Genomic DNA, 15,444 nt, shown 5'->3' on the forward strand with positions numbered 1-15,444 from the left:
AGTTTAAAGCACTTCTTGCTCTTCCAGAGGACGTGAGTTCAGTTCCCAGCACCAGCATCAGGCAGCACACAGCTGCCTATATCTCCTGTTTCCAAGGGATCCACTACTCTTCTGGCCTCTGTGGGTACCCCACATACAGGACATGAACACATATAGAGAGGCACCCAAACACAGAGAGCCACATAAAAATGTATCTTTTAAAACGTTTTCATGCAGTGATTCTTTAAACTGTTGCTTTGTGGGGTTGGTGATGTTTGCATTGTTACCAGGCTTTTGTCCACAGATTGATTCTGGACGTTGAAAATCACTACTTCACTAGCGACATGAAGTGGTCTCTGGCTAAAAACCCCTTATCCACCTCATGGCTGACCCATCCAGGGCTCAGGGGCAGAATTCCTTAGTGCACAGAATTGAAACAAAGGAATTTATGTGGCATTTTTACCCCCCTTTGGAAATCCTGTTTATTTTTCCTGCATTGAAAGTCCATGTTATAGCTCAAAATTTTCTATTTTCTTTCCTCTCTTGTTAGGCTCCCCCTTTCCTGGTACTCACCCCTAAAATGATCATATTCTTACCTACCTTTGTAAGTTCTAGCGTATTTTAAACTACCTTTAAAGCTTTACTAGAGTGGTACTTTAGCTATGTACTAGGTTGAACACCATTCTTCCTAAGAATTTTACCCCGTCTAATTATGGGACCAGCCATTAGAAAGGCAGGTTATAACCTAGGGCTGTTGACACTTTGTTTTCTTGTTTATCTCTCATCTTTTACTTACCATCATTTTTTTTTTTTTAAATCTTTTTGTTTTGGTTTGGTTTTGGTTTTTCGAGACAGGGTTTCTCTGTGTAGCCCTGGCTGTCCTGGACTAATTGGTAGATCAGACTGGCCTCGAACTCACAGTGATCCACCTGCCTCTGCCTCCCAAGTGCTGGGATTACAGGTGTGTGTCACTACACCTGACTTCCATCATATTTTATTTGTGGTTTTGTGGTTTTCTAGAATTTTATCTTAATTTTTTTCTCACTGTTCACTCATTAAGCTCGTTACTTGAACCCTAACCCTGAGTTTATCTTCTTAAAAAGATTAGAAAAATAATGTTTAAGAATTTGTTTTAAAAATAATGAGTATGATTTGGTTAGATTATATTTGTTATTTTATAATTCAGAGAATACTTGCTAGAATTGTTATAGACAACATTTCTCACTTCTCACTTTACCACTGCTTTTAAAGATAGAAAAGCAGGGCCTCAGAAGATGGAGGTCTGTAGCCGATCTTCCTAACAGCTGCTCCACCATCCATCCAATAGGCCTTTGATGGGCTAAGGACTCAGCAGACAGTTTTTGAAGAGCTCTGAATAGTTATTTTTGCTGTTGTCATGATTTATACAACATACATTTCTTTACCTGTTCTCAGTAAATATTTATGAATTTAGCATTCTGACTATGATAGAGAAGGCAATTACATAGACATAATTAATAAAATGAATTAAATAATTTTACCTGATTAGTAAATGCAAAGTAAAATTAACCATCCTTAGAAAATATATTTAGAAAAATAACTTTATGTTACTCTGGTGATTTTGTTTTATTGACTGAGTTTTGTTAAGTAGCTGGATTTAAGTTAGAGTTAAGCTTTGAGAGATGTTTTGTTGTATTTTTTTGTTTTTACTTCTAGGGATCAAACTCAGGGCTTTCTGTGGTAGGTGAGTGCCTTATTGCTGAACTATACCCCTAGCCTGTCTTAACAAAACCACAGTTATCATTTAGCTTGTTAATTCTTTCTGAGTGACAAAGGTGTTGGCTTGTGATGTTTTGGAGTTGTTGCATGTTTCTTGTCTTTATCATGTGCAGTTAAACATATTATAATTTGCTTTAAACATTTTATAGTGGTGACAGTAAAGTTGACTATTTGATTTTTTTTTTGACAGATAACTCACCCACCATAGTTTAGTAAAGTCATGCATTAAAGGACCACATTGGGGCAGTAGTGATAGAGCACTCACCTACCAGAGATGAGGCACTGAGTTTTCAGTCACAGAATAATTTATAAATAAATGAGAAATCACATTGCTTGTAATTGACCATGATGACTAAGCATAGCCTTCTGATGCCATTCTCCTGTTGTATCTTCTAGATGTCTATACTTAAATTGTTTATTTTTGCCAACTCACTGATAAGTAGAAGTATTTTAAAATTATTACTATTATTTACTATTAAACTATTACTTCGACTACATTATTTCAGGTATTTATAATTCTTATGCTATTGTGGGTTGGTTTAAAGACACTATTATTGTATTTGTGCTTAAGCGTGTAATTACTTGGTTGAGAATGATCATTTCATAGAAGCTTTTTTATGAATTGACCCGTTAGGAGGTAGAGTTAATCAGCCTTCTGTCAGAGGAAATTTAAGCAGCAGAGAAGTGAAGTACTTTCTGTTCTAGTCTAAGCAGCCATACTAGAAGGACTGTGGTAGGAGCTGGGACACATTTGCCTTAGCAGTGAGATGCAGAGAGAACAAAGCAATGGTTTGCTAAATCAGTTTCTTTCTTCTGTCTTCCCCACAGGGCCCCTGTGTGCACGATGAGGATTCTGGCCTGTCACTTGTAGGAAGACCTGCACTTCAGGCCCTTTTATATCACTGCCATTTCTATGAACATTTGACTCAGATGGTGAAACATTGTTATGTAGGAAGATATATGTTTGATTTTAATTTTTCTGCTTTTACTGAAACTTCAGAATACAGTGATTTAAATGGCAAGTACATTACCTTTATTATTATCATTATCATTATTATAATGATTATTACAAATGTAACTTCTTTTAAATGATGTTGAGGGGTCTGGGAGATGACTAAGTGATTAAAACAAGTGGGCAGACTGAAGTTTGGATCCTCAACGCCCAAAGACATGCAAAGTAAGGTGTACAGAGTGGCCTGTAACGCCCAGAGCCAGTGCCTAACCAGGTTAGTCAGCGTGACAAGCTTTGTGTTCATGAGAAAGACCCTACCTTAACATATAAAGTATTAAAAGCAATTACGGAAGACACCAAACTCTGACCTCCCAATCATACCTACCATCTACACATGCAAAAACACATGTGTTTACTCAAGAACATTTGGAAAATAATAAAAGGTACACAGGAAAAAAATATCTCTAGTCCTACAACTCTGAGAATACCCTTGATATGTTTTATTCTTACCATCATTTTTTGCTATGTGATGTTTATTTTATATATTTTATGCACAGTTTTTCTTAGTCTCCGTTTCTCTAAACATTGCTCAGACATTATGCTGTGTTATAAATTCTTCATGGCAACCATGTTTGGCATCTTATTAATGTTTTATAAGTTATTTTATGACCTTCAGTAAAGTTTATAGCTTTTTTTTCCCTAGTAAAAGCTTAGACTTTTTCGGAATATTTGTCCCTTGATATTCTATAGTCTTTCCCCCTACCTTTCTTATGAATGAGTTATTTTCTAACTAAAAGTCTTAAAAATCTACTTATTTTTGGTATATCTTGAATTATCAGAACATTTTGCTGAGACCTTTTTGCTTTTCTTGGTAGATAATTTTGGATTTATTTTCTAATAATTACATATTACATATTAATGCATAAACCCTACTTAGATCTTATAAAAATGAATATCTATTTAACATAAATTGTTTAAATTTCAAAATTAATATTTAAGTATAGTGTTTTATAATCTTTACCTAACACAGAAGGTTCAATAAAAGTACAAAGCCTCTCAAAATATATACATTTATTTCACTATCTAATAAGTGTATATGTGTGTGTAACTATAAATAAGATTTGCTTTTATATCTGTATGCAAATATACATATGCAGGTGTATATACACACACACACATATATATATACATATATGTATACACACACACATATGCAGGTGTATATATACACACACACACACATATATACACATATATGTATACACACACATATATACACATATATGTATACACACACACACACACATATATATACACATATATGTACACACACACATATATATACACATATATGTATACACACACACATATGATGAGTAAACCGAAATCATGAAATTGCATTGCTTTTAATTGCTTAAATGTGAATTTATATCTATTTAAATTCATAATTCACATTTCTATTCCCTTTTTGAAGGGATTGGAAGTAGCATTTGATGAAGCTCTTGACCTTTAGAAGTGACATCTTTATTAGAAAAGTGAGTTGTTGAGTTGTTCTGACTTTGCGAGTCGCTGTCACTCCTGACATGGCTCTTAAGCCCATCTGCATTGCTGTCGTCTGGGTGTCCCCCAGAAGTGTGCATTTACAGTTTCCCTCTGCTGCAGGGTGTGAGAATCCCTGGAACGGATGCTCTTGGGGAACTGCACCAACAGCCTCTGAGTGATTCTTGAACACAATCAAAGTCCGCATCCGTTAGTTTATGGTGGGTTTCCTTAAGGAGTATGCGTTCTGTTAGTTGTTATATTAACTGTTCTCTGTTGTCACAGGTTTAGACGACTCATTCAAGTTTTGGAGGGCTCCCTCCGGGACATCTGTTCAGGATCATGAGCCAAGCTCTCTTTCCACCTCAGAAACAATGGTAATTGAGAAGGACACAGAAGTGTTTCATTTTGAGTCTCTGAATAAATTTGAATTTGCATAATAGTGAGAAATATTGGGTATAAGTTTAACGTTAGGATTATAATGGTTTTAGAAAGTGCATTCTGAAAAGATTCCTGCTCTGCATTTACGTAAAATATTCTGTGCACTATGTTCTGTTTTCTGTGTGTGGTAGACATCTTTTTGCTTTTCCACCTAAGAGCACAGTGAGAGGCAGGGCTGGCATCTCAAGTAGTGGAAATCTGTGTGTACTTACGTGTCCTTATTTTTGCATATGTGGCTTTATTCCTAATAGCAAATGCTGGTCCTCATTTTTGCCAAAGCATATGAAAGGTACTTCTTCTAAATTGTGAAACATATTAACTTTTCAAGTGCTTGCTGATAATGACTGTGCTGTACAATCTATTAGGAAAGAAAAGGTTTGGTGCCTCTGGTTTTAGAAGTTTAAATGTATAATCTGTATATGTATATATATATGATTCATTTATATAGACATTAGTCAGATTTACCTCCTATGTTGTCCTTTTTCCTTTTCCCTCTTTTTTTTTCTTTCTTAGATTAAAAAGAAAAAAGGAGCTGTATGTAATGCTAAACTAGACCTTAAAGTGGAAAGTAAGATAACTACCCTGTTCCCACTAGATGTCATACTTTCCAAGCTTAAATATAAAGATATTTTTATGGATCTTAGTTCAGCAAGTATCTTTCATTCAGCAAGAGAAATATTATGATTCAATGTCAAAATGAGTTGTATTAATTGGCTCAATTGAAAAATCAGTAGGACAACATCAGTATATGCTTCAAAGTGAGTTTCCTCAAATGACCCAGTTTTCACAAGACTGTAGCAAAACCCTGCTAGTAAACTTTTAGTCCTGTGACTAGATGCTGTGAAAATCAGCCGCAGGTATGAACGGTGTATTGAAGTTCACAGTCTCAGAGAGCCGAGCATTGGTGACGTGGCTTCATTGTTTCTAGGCCTGTCTGTAGGGAGGCAGAGCATCATACAGGGAAGCATGTGGTGCAGCACGTGTGTTCACCTCCTGGTATCCAGAGGAGGCACTGGGGTCAAATGTATCCTTCAAAGACATCCCTCGTCTGCTTCCTCTAACAAGACCATAACTCTTAAAGTTTCCGTCAGCCCACCCATGATTAACTAAACTATGAAACTTTGAAAGTGTTAATCCATTGACGAAATCAGAGCCCTTGAGATTTTACTGTCTCTCAAGGGCCTCACTTCAGAAGGGCTGCACTGGGGAGAAAGCCTTTAGCACGGGAGCATTGGAAGGAAATTAGAGGTTCGACCCCTAAGACAAGTTGTAACCTCTTTAATTCTTTGTTGAAGGGGTTACTATGTAAATGATAATCTCTGTGTGTTAGCTATTTTGTGTTATTAGATTTGTCATATGTAGGAAGACCTTGGTACAGAAAGAAAAATCAAATTTATAGTTTTTGGTTTATATTAACATATAAATACCATAGCTTAAAGCACTAGATTTCTGAGACTAGCTTTGGAAGAACTGAATTTACTATGATCCTTATTTAAATGGAAGTACCTTTATGTGCTTAGCTGTGTATTGATTGCAAAATACTCAAAATACTCAACCTAAAAGGAAGAGAGGCCTGTTTTGTTTTGTAGTTTGTGAGGTTTCAGACCACGGTCTTCCCTGTTGCTGCTTTGGGCCTGTGGTTATATAGCATATTCCCATGGATGTGCACTGTGTGATACAGGAAGGCTGCTCATCTCCTGACAGCATGAGAAGAAACAGTATTTTCATGTGTAACACAAATTTAAATAAAACAGATTTTTAGTTTATTTAAATATTTGAAAAGTTTAATTTAAAAGGACACTGAGAAAAGACACTGAAAGGAGCTGTGATTTTCATGTCCAGGGCGTGCCCAGTGATCTAAAGTTCTCCCACGAGTCCTACATCCTAAGGGCTCTGCTGTCCCTTCCCTGTAGCACTGTGGGCTGGGGACCAGGCTTCAGTACGAGCCTTGGGGGCCTTCAGTATCTAAATTATGTCAAGATCGTGGACGTAACAGTCCTTAACTTCTTTGTGCTTGGTTGCTTGCTGTATAGTGGGCCGGCCAGGTGGCTCAGAGACTGTGCAAGCTTGATGACCTGAGTTTGAGCCTTGGGTCTCACAGTGGAAGGGGAAAACTAACTGTCAAGAGCTGTCCTCTGATCTCCACATAAGTGCCATGGCACGTGCATGCCCACACTTATACACATATATACTATTAATAAAAAATAATATATAAAATGTGCTAATGAAATAATTGGTTAGGAATTATTTTTAGTAACATTGTTATTTAACGATCTCAGGCATGAATATAAAGCATTTAGTTGTTCTCATTCCTTGTCCTCTCTTATTGACCTCATATCCCAATCAAGCTCTCTTCCTCCCTACCAGTCCCTTTCCCAGATTCATGTCTGTTGCTTTTATTTCATGACCCTTTTAATTTAACTAAGGTTGTTGTGACTGTTTAGTTATGGAGTCACCAGGGGGCATAGAACTGAAGGCAACGGCTCCCATGTCCTGTTTCTAACAGTAGAAGTTGAGTAGTGAAGGTCAGTACTCCCCACGTGGTCCTTCATGCCTGCCTGACTGTTGGTGGTCCCACTCTTATGCAGACCCCCTGCGGGCATTTGTATCTACTGTCAGTTGGTGATTACAATAGCAGTATCTTTCCTAGGTGATATTATTTGCAACCTTCCTCCAGAATAAGTTTGGGTCAAAGGTTTTGTGGGTGGATTGGTGACCCCCTTCCTCCACTGGAAGTCCCGTCTATTTTCAGGTGGCTAGTTCAGGCTCCATGTCCTCTGCTGTTAGGGATCTCAGCTGGACCACTCTCATAGACTCCCAGGGGCCTCTTCTGTCCCAGAGATGCTCCCCCACAGGTTTTCATTCTCTTTCCATGTCCTCTCCCTCCTACCAACCCCTAGCCCCTCTCACCTTCACTCTCCCCCACCTGGTCACCAGCCTTGTTACCTTCCCTACCCATCTCCCACGCAGCTCCCTCCCTTTATCTACTTCAGAGAGCTGGGCTTTTTTGTTTTGCTTTTTTTGTTGTTGTTGTTTCATTTTTGTTTTTGTTTTTTCCTCTTCCCTTGGGCCCTCCTTGGCATCTTTCAGTCTTTCAGTTTAGCATGGTTATTGGTTATCTTGTACATTATAGCTAATGTTCACTTATAAGTGAATACATACCATGTCTGTCTTTCTGAGGTTGGTTTACCCAGAATCTATCAAGAAAACTGTTAATTTCATTTAGATTTTCCATGTTTGTCAGGTACAGGCTTTTGAAGTAAGACCTAATGATTCTTTGGATTTTGTCAGTGCCCATTGTTATGTCCCCCTTTTCATTTCTGATTTTGTTAATTTGGATACTGTCTCTGCATTTTGGTTAGTTTAGCTAAGGGACCGTCTATCTTGTTGATTTTCTCAAAGAACCAGCTCTTTGTATTGTTTCCTTTGTTTCTTAGTTATTGATTTCAGCTCTGAGTTTGATTATTTTCTGCTGTCTACTCCTCTTGGGTGTGTTTCCTTCTTTTTGTTCTAGAGCTTTCAGATATGCTTTTAAATTGCTAGTATGAGATCTCTCCAATTTCTTTTTGAAGGCACTTAGTGCTATGAATTTCCTCTTAGCACTGCCCTCATTGTGTCCCATAAGTTTCAACATGTTGTACTTTCATTTTCATTGAATTTTAGGACATCGTTAATTTCTTTCTTATTTCTTCCCTGACCCAGTGGTCGTTGTGTAGAAAGTTGTTTAGTTTCCATGAGTTTGTAGGCTTTCTCTTGTTTCTGTTATCAAGTTCCAGCTTTAATCCATGGTGGTCTGATCCAAGGTATTATTTTAATTTTCTTGTATCTCTGGAGGCTTGCTTTTTGACTAACTATATGGTCGGTGAATTTTGGAGAAGGTTTTATGAGGTGCTGATAAGAAGGTATATTCTTTTATGTTCGGATGGAATGTTCTGAAGATATGTTAGGTCCATTTGATTCATTAGGTCTGTTAGTTTCATTGTCTCTCTGTTTAGTTTCTATCTTGATGATCTGTCCATTGGTGAGACAGGAGTGTTGAAGTCTCCTACTACTAATGTGTAGAGTTCTATGAGTGAATTGAGCTGTAGTAATTTTTCTTTTATGAATGTGGGTACCCTTGCATTTGGGGTATAGTTGTTCAGAATTGAGATGTTGTCTTGGTGGACTTTTCCCTTGTTGAGTATGAAGTGTCCTTCCCATCTCTTGTGATTAATTTTGGTTGAAAGTGTGTTTTATTCAATATTAGAATGGCTACTTTCAGCTTGTTCCTTGAGTTTGTTTGCTTGGAAAACATTTTTCCAGCTCTTTACTCTGAGGTAATGTTTATCTTTGTTCTTGAGGTTTGTTTTTTGTACGTAGCAGAATGATAGGTCCTGTTTTCGCATCCATTCTGTTAGCCTGTATCTTTTTATTGGAAATTGGTGTTGAGAGATATTAATGACCAATGATTGTTAATTCCTGTTATTTTGAAATTGCTGGTTTTGTGTGTGTGTGTGTGTGTGTGTGTGTGCGTGTGCGCACGCGCACCTCACTTTTGTTTTATTCTGATATGGAATTATTTATTTCTTCTGTTTTCTTGGATGTAGATAACCTCCTTGGGTTGGAGTTTTCCTTCTAGTATTTTCTGTAGGAATGGACTTATGGATTGATATTGCTTAAATATGGTTTTGTCTTGTAATATTTTGTTTTCACCATCTACAGTGACTAAGAGCTTTGTTGGGTATAGTAATCTAGGTTGGCATCTATGGTCTCTTAATGTCTGCAATATATCTGTCCAGGCCCTTCTAGGTTTTAGAGTCTCTGTTGAAAAGTCGAGTGTAATTCTGTTAGGTCTGCTTTTATACGTTTCTTGGCCTTTTTTCTTTTGCAGCGTTCAGTATTCTTTCTTTGTTTTGTGCATTTAGTGTTTTGATTATTAAGTGGTGGGAAGATTTCCTTTTCTGGTCCAATCTAGTGGGTGTTTTGTTAGCATCTTGTATGTTTATAAGCATCTCTGTCTTTGGGTTGGGGAATGGTTTTTGTACGATTTTGTTGAAAATATTTTCTAGTCCTTGGAGCTGTGACTCTTTGCCTTCTTCTATTTGTATTATTCTTAGGTTAGGTTTTTTTTCATAGTATCCCAGGTTTCCTAGATGTTCTGTGTCAGGAATTTTTTAGATTTAGCATTTTCCTTGACTGATGTATCAATTTCTACTATCATATCTTCTATGCCTGATCTCTTATAATCTGTTGGGGATGCTTGTGTCTTTTGTTCCTGTTCTTTTCTCTAGGTTTTCTGTCTCTAGGATTCTCTCAATTTGTTCGTTTTTACAGTTTGTTTGTTTTCTACTTCCATTTTCTGGTCTTGAACAGTTTTATTCATTTCTTTCACCTGTTTAATTGTGTTTTCCTTTATTTCTTGAAAGGATTTATTTGATTCCTCCTTTAAGGTCTTTATCTTCTTTGTAAGGTTGGTGTTTGGGTCACTCTCTTGTCCTTTGGCTGTGTTAGGATCTCCAGCGCTTGCTGTAGAAGGATAGCTGGGCTCTGTGGTGCCATATTGCCCTGGCTCTTGTTGATGGTGTTCCTTGCTGTCCTTGAGCCATGTGGCTGTCCTTGGTGTTAGTTCTGATAGCTATGCCTTAGGTACCTGAATGTTCCTGTGGTCCAGCAGTCTTCTGCTGGCTCTGCTGGCTCTGCCCTGCTGCTGCTCTGCTGGTTCTGCTGGCTGCGCCCCAGGAGCGTCAGGCAGATGGGGCAGTTCAGGCTTTTTTTTTCCCTTCAGCACTTGTAAGTGTTGGGCCTCTATATTGTGTACAGTGCAGATAGAGTAAGCAGTGTCCTAGTTTTCCTGAGGCATTGTCCTAGTAAATAAGTAGTACCTCACTGTAGTCTCTGTTTAACTGGGTCACAGATATAACATACTTTTCCTCCTGAAACCATTTCTTTCCCCTCAAAAATTCACCAAATAGGTATTTATTTATTTTTTTTGAAGATTTATTTATTTATTTATTTATTATGTATACAATGTTCTGACTGCATGTGTGCCTGCCTGCCAGAAGAAGGCACCAGATCTCATTATAGATGGTTGTGAGCCACCGTGTGGTTGTCAGGAATTGAACTCAGGACCTCTGGAAGAGTAGACAGTGCTCTTAACTTCTGAGCCATCTCTCCAGCCCTCAAATAGGTATTTATGCACGGTTAAACCACAAATGCAACACAGCTTTATGACCAAGAGTTGGTTTGCTATTGCTTTAAAATTTGTTTGATCTTTTGTCAGAATAAATAACACAGAAAATGTGATTCATTTTCAAAAACATATTCTTCATGTGTAACACAAATTTAAATAAGTCTGATTTTTAGTTCATTTAAATATTTGAAAAGTTTAATTTATGAGCCATCATTGTCTTGGAGGAAAAAAACACTGAATAATTCTTGTTGCCACTGTGTTACAAATGAAAAATTGAGGGATAGAGTAAGACCCATTACCCAAACTAGTAGCAGCCATGCAGATGCAGAGGTGATGGCTCTGGTTGTTGACCACAGATGTCATATGTGTTAAATAGTCCAGGTGCAAACAGGTTGCATTGTAAGGATGATTGAATATTGTTTTTGTTTATGAAGTGGTCATTTGCAGGATCATGTCCTTCCTTCTGACACTTCTATACACATATGTAAGTGGCTGATATATTCAGATATGTCTTAGGTTCAGTACTCACAAGAGTTAAAACTAGCTAAGACTGTAAAGCTTAGTTTGGAAAATGACTGCATATTGTTATATATTAAAACATTCAGAAAGTGTGTGATGTTAGATTTTGGAGTTTGAATTCAAAATACAGCTTACTGTAAGCTGAGCCTTCTTTGGGCGTGAAAGGAGTAAGATATGCTTTATAAACATAAACATGTGAAAACTTTTCATTCAGCATAGTGAAATGGCATGGACTATTACAACTGATACTAGGAAAATACCACTGCCATTTGTCTGGGTATTAAAAATGGTTCTGTACATGGAATAGTATATGTATGGAATGGATCAAGAGGCTTCATAGGAGAAATACTTGTCCTTAAAAATCTTAGATGACGTCTATATGACATCAGTGACACGACTTCAGTAAAAAAGGGTATAAAAGAAATAACTATCCTTGTTTTAAATAAATTTCAACTATTTATAGGTCATGCAAAAACTAAGTCTGGTGTTTTGGGAAGAAGGAAAATACAAATGGCGTGTATTATTTAAGCATTGTTAATATAGGCCATAGGTATGCCTATGTACGGTTGGTTAGTTTGGGAAGTATAAAAATTAATATTTACTAATAAAACTTAAATCTTGATAGTTAATGATATCTGCATTCTGTTTTATAATATAATAATTTCAGTTTGCAGCATTAGAATGAATGTGAAAGCTAATAGGAATAGGACATCACTTTAGTCTACTTATTCTGTAAGACATTATGTACGCATGCACGTTTGCATGTCATTTTCAAAATATTTCATATTTCTCTTTATTTTCTTGTCACTTAATATTTTTAAGCTAAGTTACTATAGATTTATAGTCAGTACTATAAAGTGCTAATACTTAAAGAAATGGACGATCAATTTGGAAGTGAAAAAAATTCTCTCTGTTGCTGCTTTCTGTGTTTGCCATGCCTGGCTACTCATTTTTTATGCAAATAGACTAAGATGTTCAGTCTGCATTATGTGGTGGTGGTACCCTTTTCACACTGAAAGTTAGGCATGCACCTCACGGTCATGAGGCTGATTGAGAGCAGGGTAGGGTAAATGCGGGGACATGTACACTCTTGCGTCATATGCAGCATGAGGAACACAACTCAGTTGTGCTGCTAGTCTCTGCTTGTGAGTAGGCATTCTAGTCAGAGATGCATAGATCTTCTCTCATCCCCGGGTCATCCTTTAATGATGTTTCTGAGATTTCTGCTTCTTATATTATATACAATCCAGTTGGAGTGATTTAAACTTCTTGGTGTAAGAAGTTTAAATCACTCCAACTGGATTGTATATAATATAAGAAGCAGGTAAGTTATTAAAATTTATGATAATAAATTATGAAGCTATTCTGCTCTTGGGCATAAGGGTATCAATTTATAAAAATGAACACGTGGACTCCGCATTCTTACTAAAGTTTTTATATCTCATATTTTGCCATGTTTTTCAAATGTGGCTAGATATGTATCCTATTTAGTATCCTATAAATCATTTTCCCTTTATATTTAAAAATTAAACAGCAATTTAAGCACTAGTAATGATTTTCATGGAATAATATCATGAGGTGCACAATATAGTTGCTTTGACAAAGAAAATACTCAGGTTCTCTTGTCATGTGAAGAGTAAACCAGGGTACTGACCATGAAACCAGGTGCTGTGCCACTGAGCAGCCCTACGGGGCACTGACCATGCAACCAGGTGCTCTGCTTCCGAGCAGCCCTACAGGGCACTGACCATGCAACCAGGTGCTCTGCCACTGAGCAGCTCTAAAACACACAGGTTTTGTTTTTGCTAATCTTAATAATTAAAGTGTCCAGTGAAGTCCTTTGGTTTTAAAAAGTACAATGCAGATGAAGTAATTTCTGAATATGGGTTCATCTTTCTCTCCCCAGTCCCTCCTCCACCTCTTTTCTCGCCCAGATCCACTCTTCCTCCTTCAAAAGCCCACTCATAGATACACTTCTCCCTTAGGAAGGAAGGAAGGAAGGAAGGAAGGAAGGAAGGCCTCCTAAGGATATCCACTGAACATTATTTCTTATATTGAGTTGTTTCTTTAATATAACATGACTCCTCTCTGTCTCTCTGTCTCTCTCTGTCTCTCTCTGTTTCTCTGTCTCTGTCTCTGCCTTTCTCTGTCTGCTATTTCAAAGGAATGCTTTTAACTGTTGCTATTTATCTTATGCTGAAACATAATTTTCATACTTTCAAATATGTGTACAAAAACACTGTAAGAAAAGAATCATTGTTTTCAGTTATTATAAATAAAATTTCAAATCTCATTTTTTCTTCCAACTTAATTGAGGTGAAATTCATGAAGTATAAATTTAGGATACAATAAATAAATAAATAAATAAATAAATAAATTTAGGATATGATTTGATATATGTGTACATTATAAAAAGACTACTAGAGTCACATTGGTTATGATAGCCTTCCCTCACCACCACTATGTGTATGTGTACAGTGTGTATTGTCAGCAAATTATCAAATGTGTACAAAAATGATGTAAGAAAACTGTTGAAAGATTATTGAAATTAGTATTGAATTATTATTTTAGTGAAATCAATGGTTACTCCTTAAGCAATGTATACCCAAATAACTACACAGAGACTAGGATCTATTTAATTAGCCTATAGCACAATGCTGCCCAATAATTACTCTATCCTAAACTTCCATGCTAGTATAGATTCCTCCCATTCAGATTTCCCACATTATGTTTGCTTTTTTTTTCATTCCTTTTTGGTTTTGCGACACAGGGTCTCTTTGTGTAGCCTTGGCTGCCCTGGACTCGCTTTGTAAACCAGGCTAGCCTTGAACTCACAGGGTTCCACCTGCCTCTGCCTCCTGAGTGCTGGGATTAAAGGCGTGTGCCACCACGCCCAGTTTGTATTTGCTTTTAAATTATCTGCTAGGCCTAGTTAATTTTTCCTGGATGTTTTCTGACCTTCTCCTTGTGGTTCCATCCTCTTCTTTCTTTCTCTGCTCACTCACCAGGATGTCCCACCCTATTCTCTGTTATTGCTTAGCGTCGACTAGTTGGTTTTCATCGGCAACACAGAGCAAATGGTGCCACGTTTACACAAACCTGAGTCAGGAGATACTTAGACTAAAGAGCACAATGCAATGTCCAGATTGAAACCAGATAGCGGGGTAGAGAAATAAACATTTGAATAAACAAGGGCAAACTGTACACAGTCCACAAGAACATTATGCCAACAGAAAATCACATTATTGTTAACTGTAGTCATCACTCTACATATTGGATCCTCAGAGTTTACTTGCTTTGTATCTAAAAATCTGTATGCCTTCATCACCATCTCTTGTTTCCCCTCCCTAGATTCTTAACAATGGTGACAACAACAAGTTAGGTCAGTTTTAAGATGGTGGTTTTAAGTACCACAATCTGTCTCTTCTCTATTGTCTTCTGTAACTTAAGCCAGATAATAAGGCGAGAATCACATATGCCATCCGCTCAAAGAGGACTCAGCTTGTCTTGCTAAGGAGCATCAATGGAAGATATCAGGCTATATCACAAATACATGTGAAAATCAGGAAGAAGCCTACTCGGTGCATCTAAACTTTTGACATTTTGACACAATGTCATCTACAGAATTCATACTTAAGAACTATGTAATCAAGTTTCAGAAACATTTTTTAAATCTATTAATGTTGTAAGAAAATTGACACTTTTGTGTTGTCTTGCATCTGCACCTGTTCTGGCATGCATGCAGTTTGACTAGATGCGTAGTTGTAGTTTTGTACTGAGACCATTTTAATGAACCAAGGAAATTATGAATGAATTAAGTGGGTTTATTGTTGGAAGAGGATAGACCTATGACTCCCACTTAGATTTCCTGCTTAACGCGGGAAGGAGTGAGAATGAGGCTTATTTACTAGGAAGAAGGCAGGACTGACTAAGCATGGTGTTTAAGTGAACCATCTTCTACCACCTCCACATGGGGGTGGACAGAAGTCTTAATCTAGCTGAAGCTTTCATTGGGTTCAGGAAAGTCTGGAAAAGAAAGTATCTGCTCTCAAACGGAGCCCAATAGCTCTGTCTCACTACACATGCA

The 15,444-nt window shown here is 37.2% G+C and overlaps 1 protein-coding gene across 1 annotated transcript in view; it reads left to right on the plus strand.

The window, feature by feature from the left end:
• Positions 1-15,444, plus strand: part of Rttn (rotatin) — a 246,542-nt gene that overhangs the window by 102,604 nt on the left and 128,494 nt on the right. The window contains 2 exon segments of the mRNA XM_051163892.1: positions 2,566-2,755; positions 4,514-4,605. Coding sequence (XP_051019849.1) covers positions 2,566-2,755; positions 4,514-4,605 — 282 coding nt within the window.

Source organism: Acomys russatus, chromosome 20 (assembly GCF_903995435.1).
Source record: "Acomys russatus chromosome 20, mAcoRus1.1, whole genome shotgun sequence".
NCBI classification, from domain to species: domain Eukaryota; kingdom Metazoa; phylum Chordata; class Mammalia; order Rodentia; family Muridae; genus Acomys; species Acomys russatus.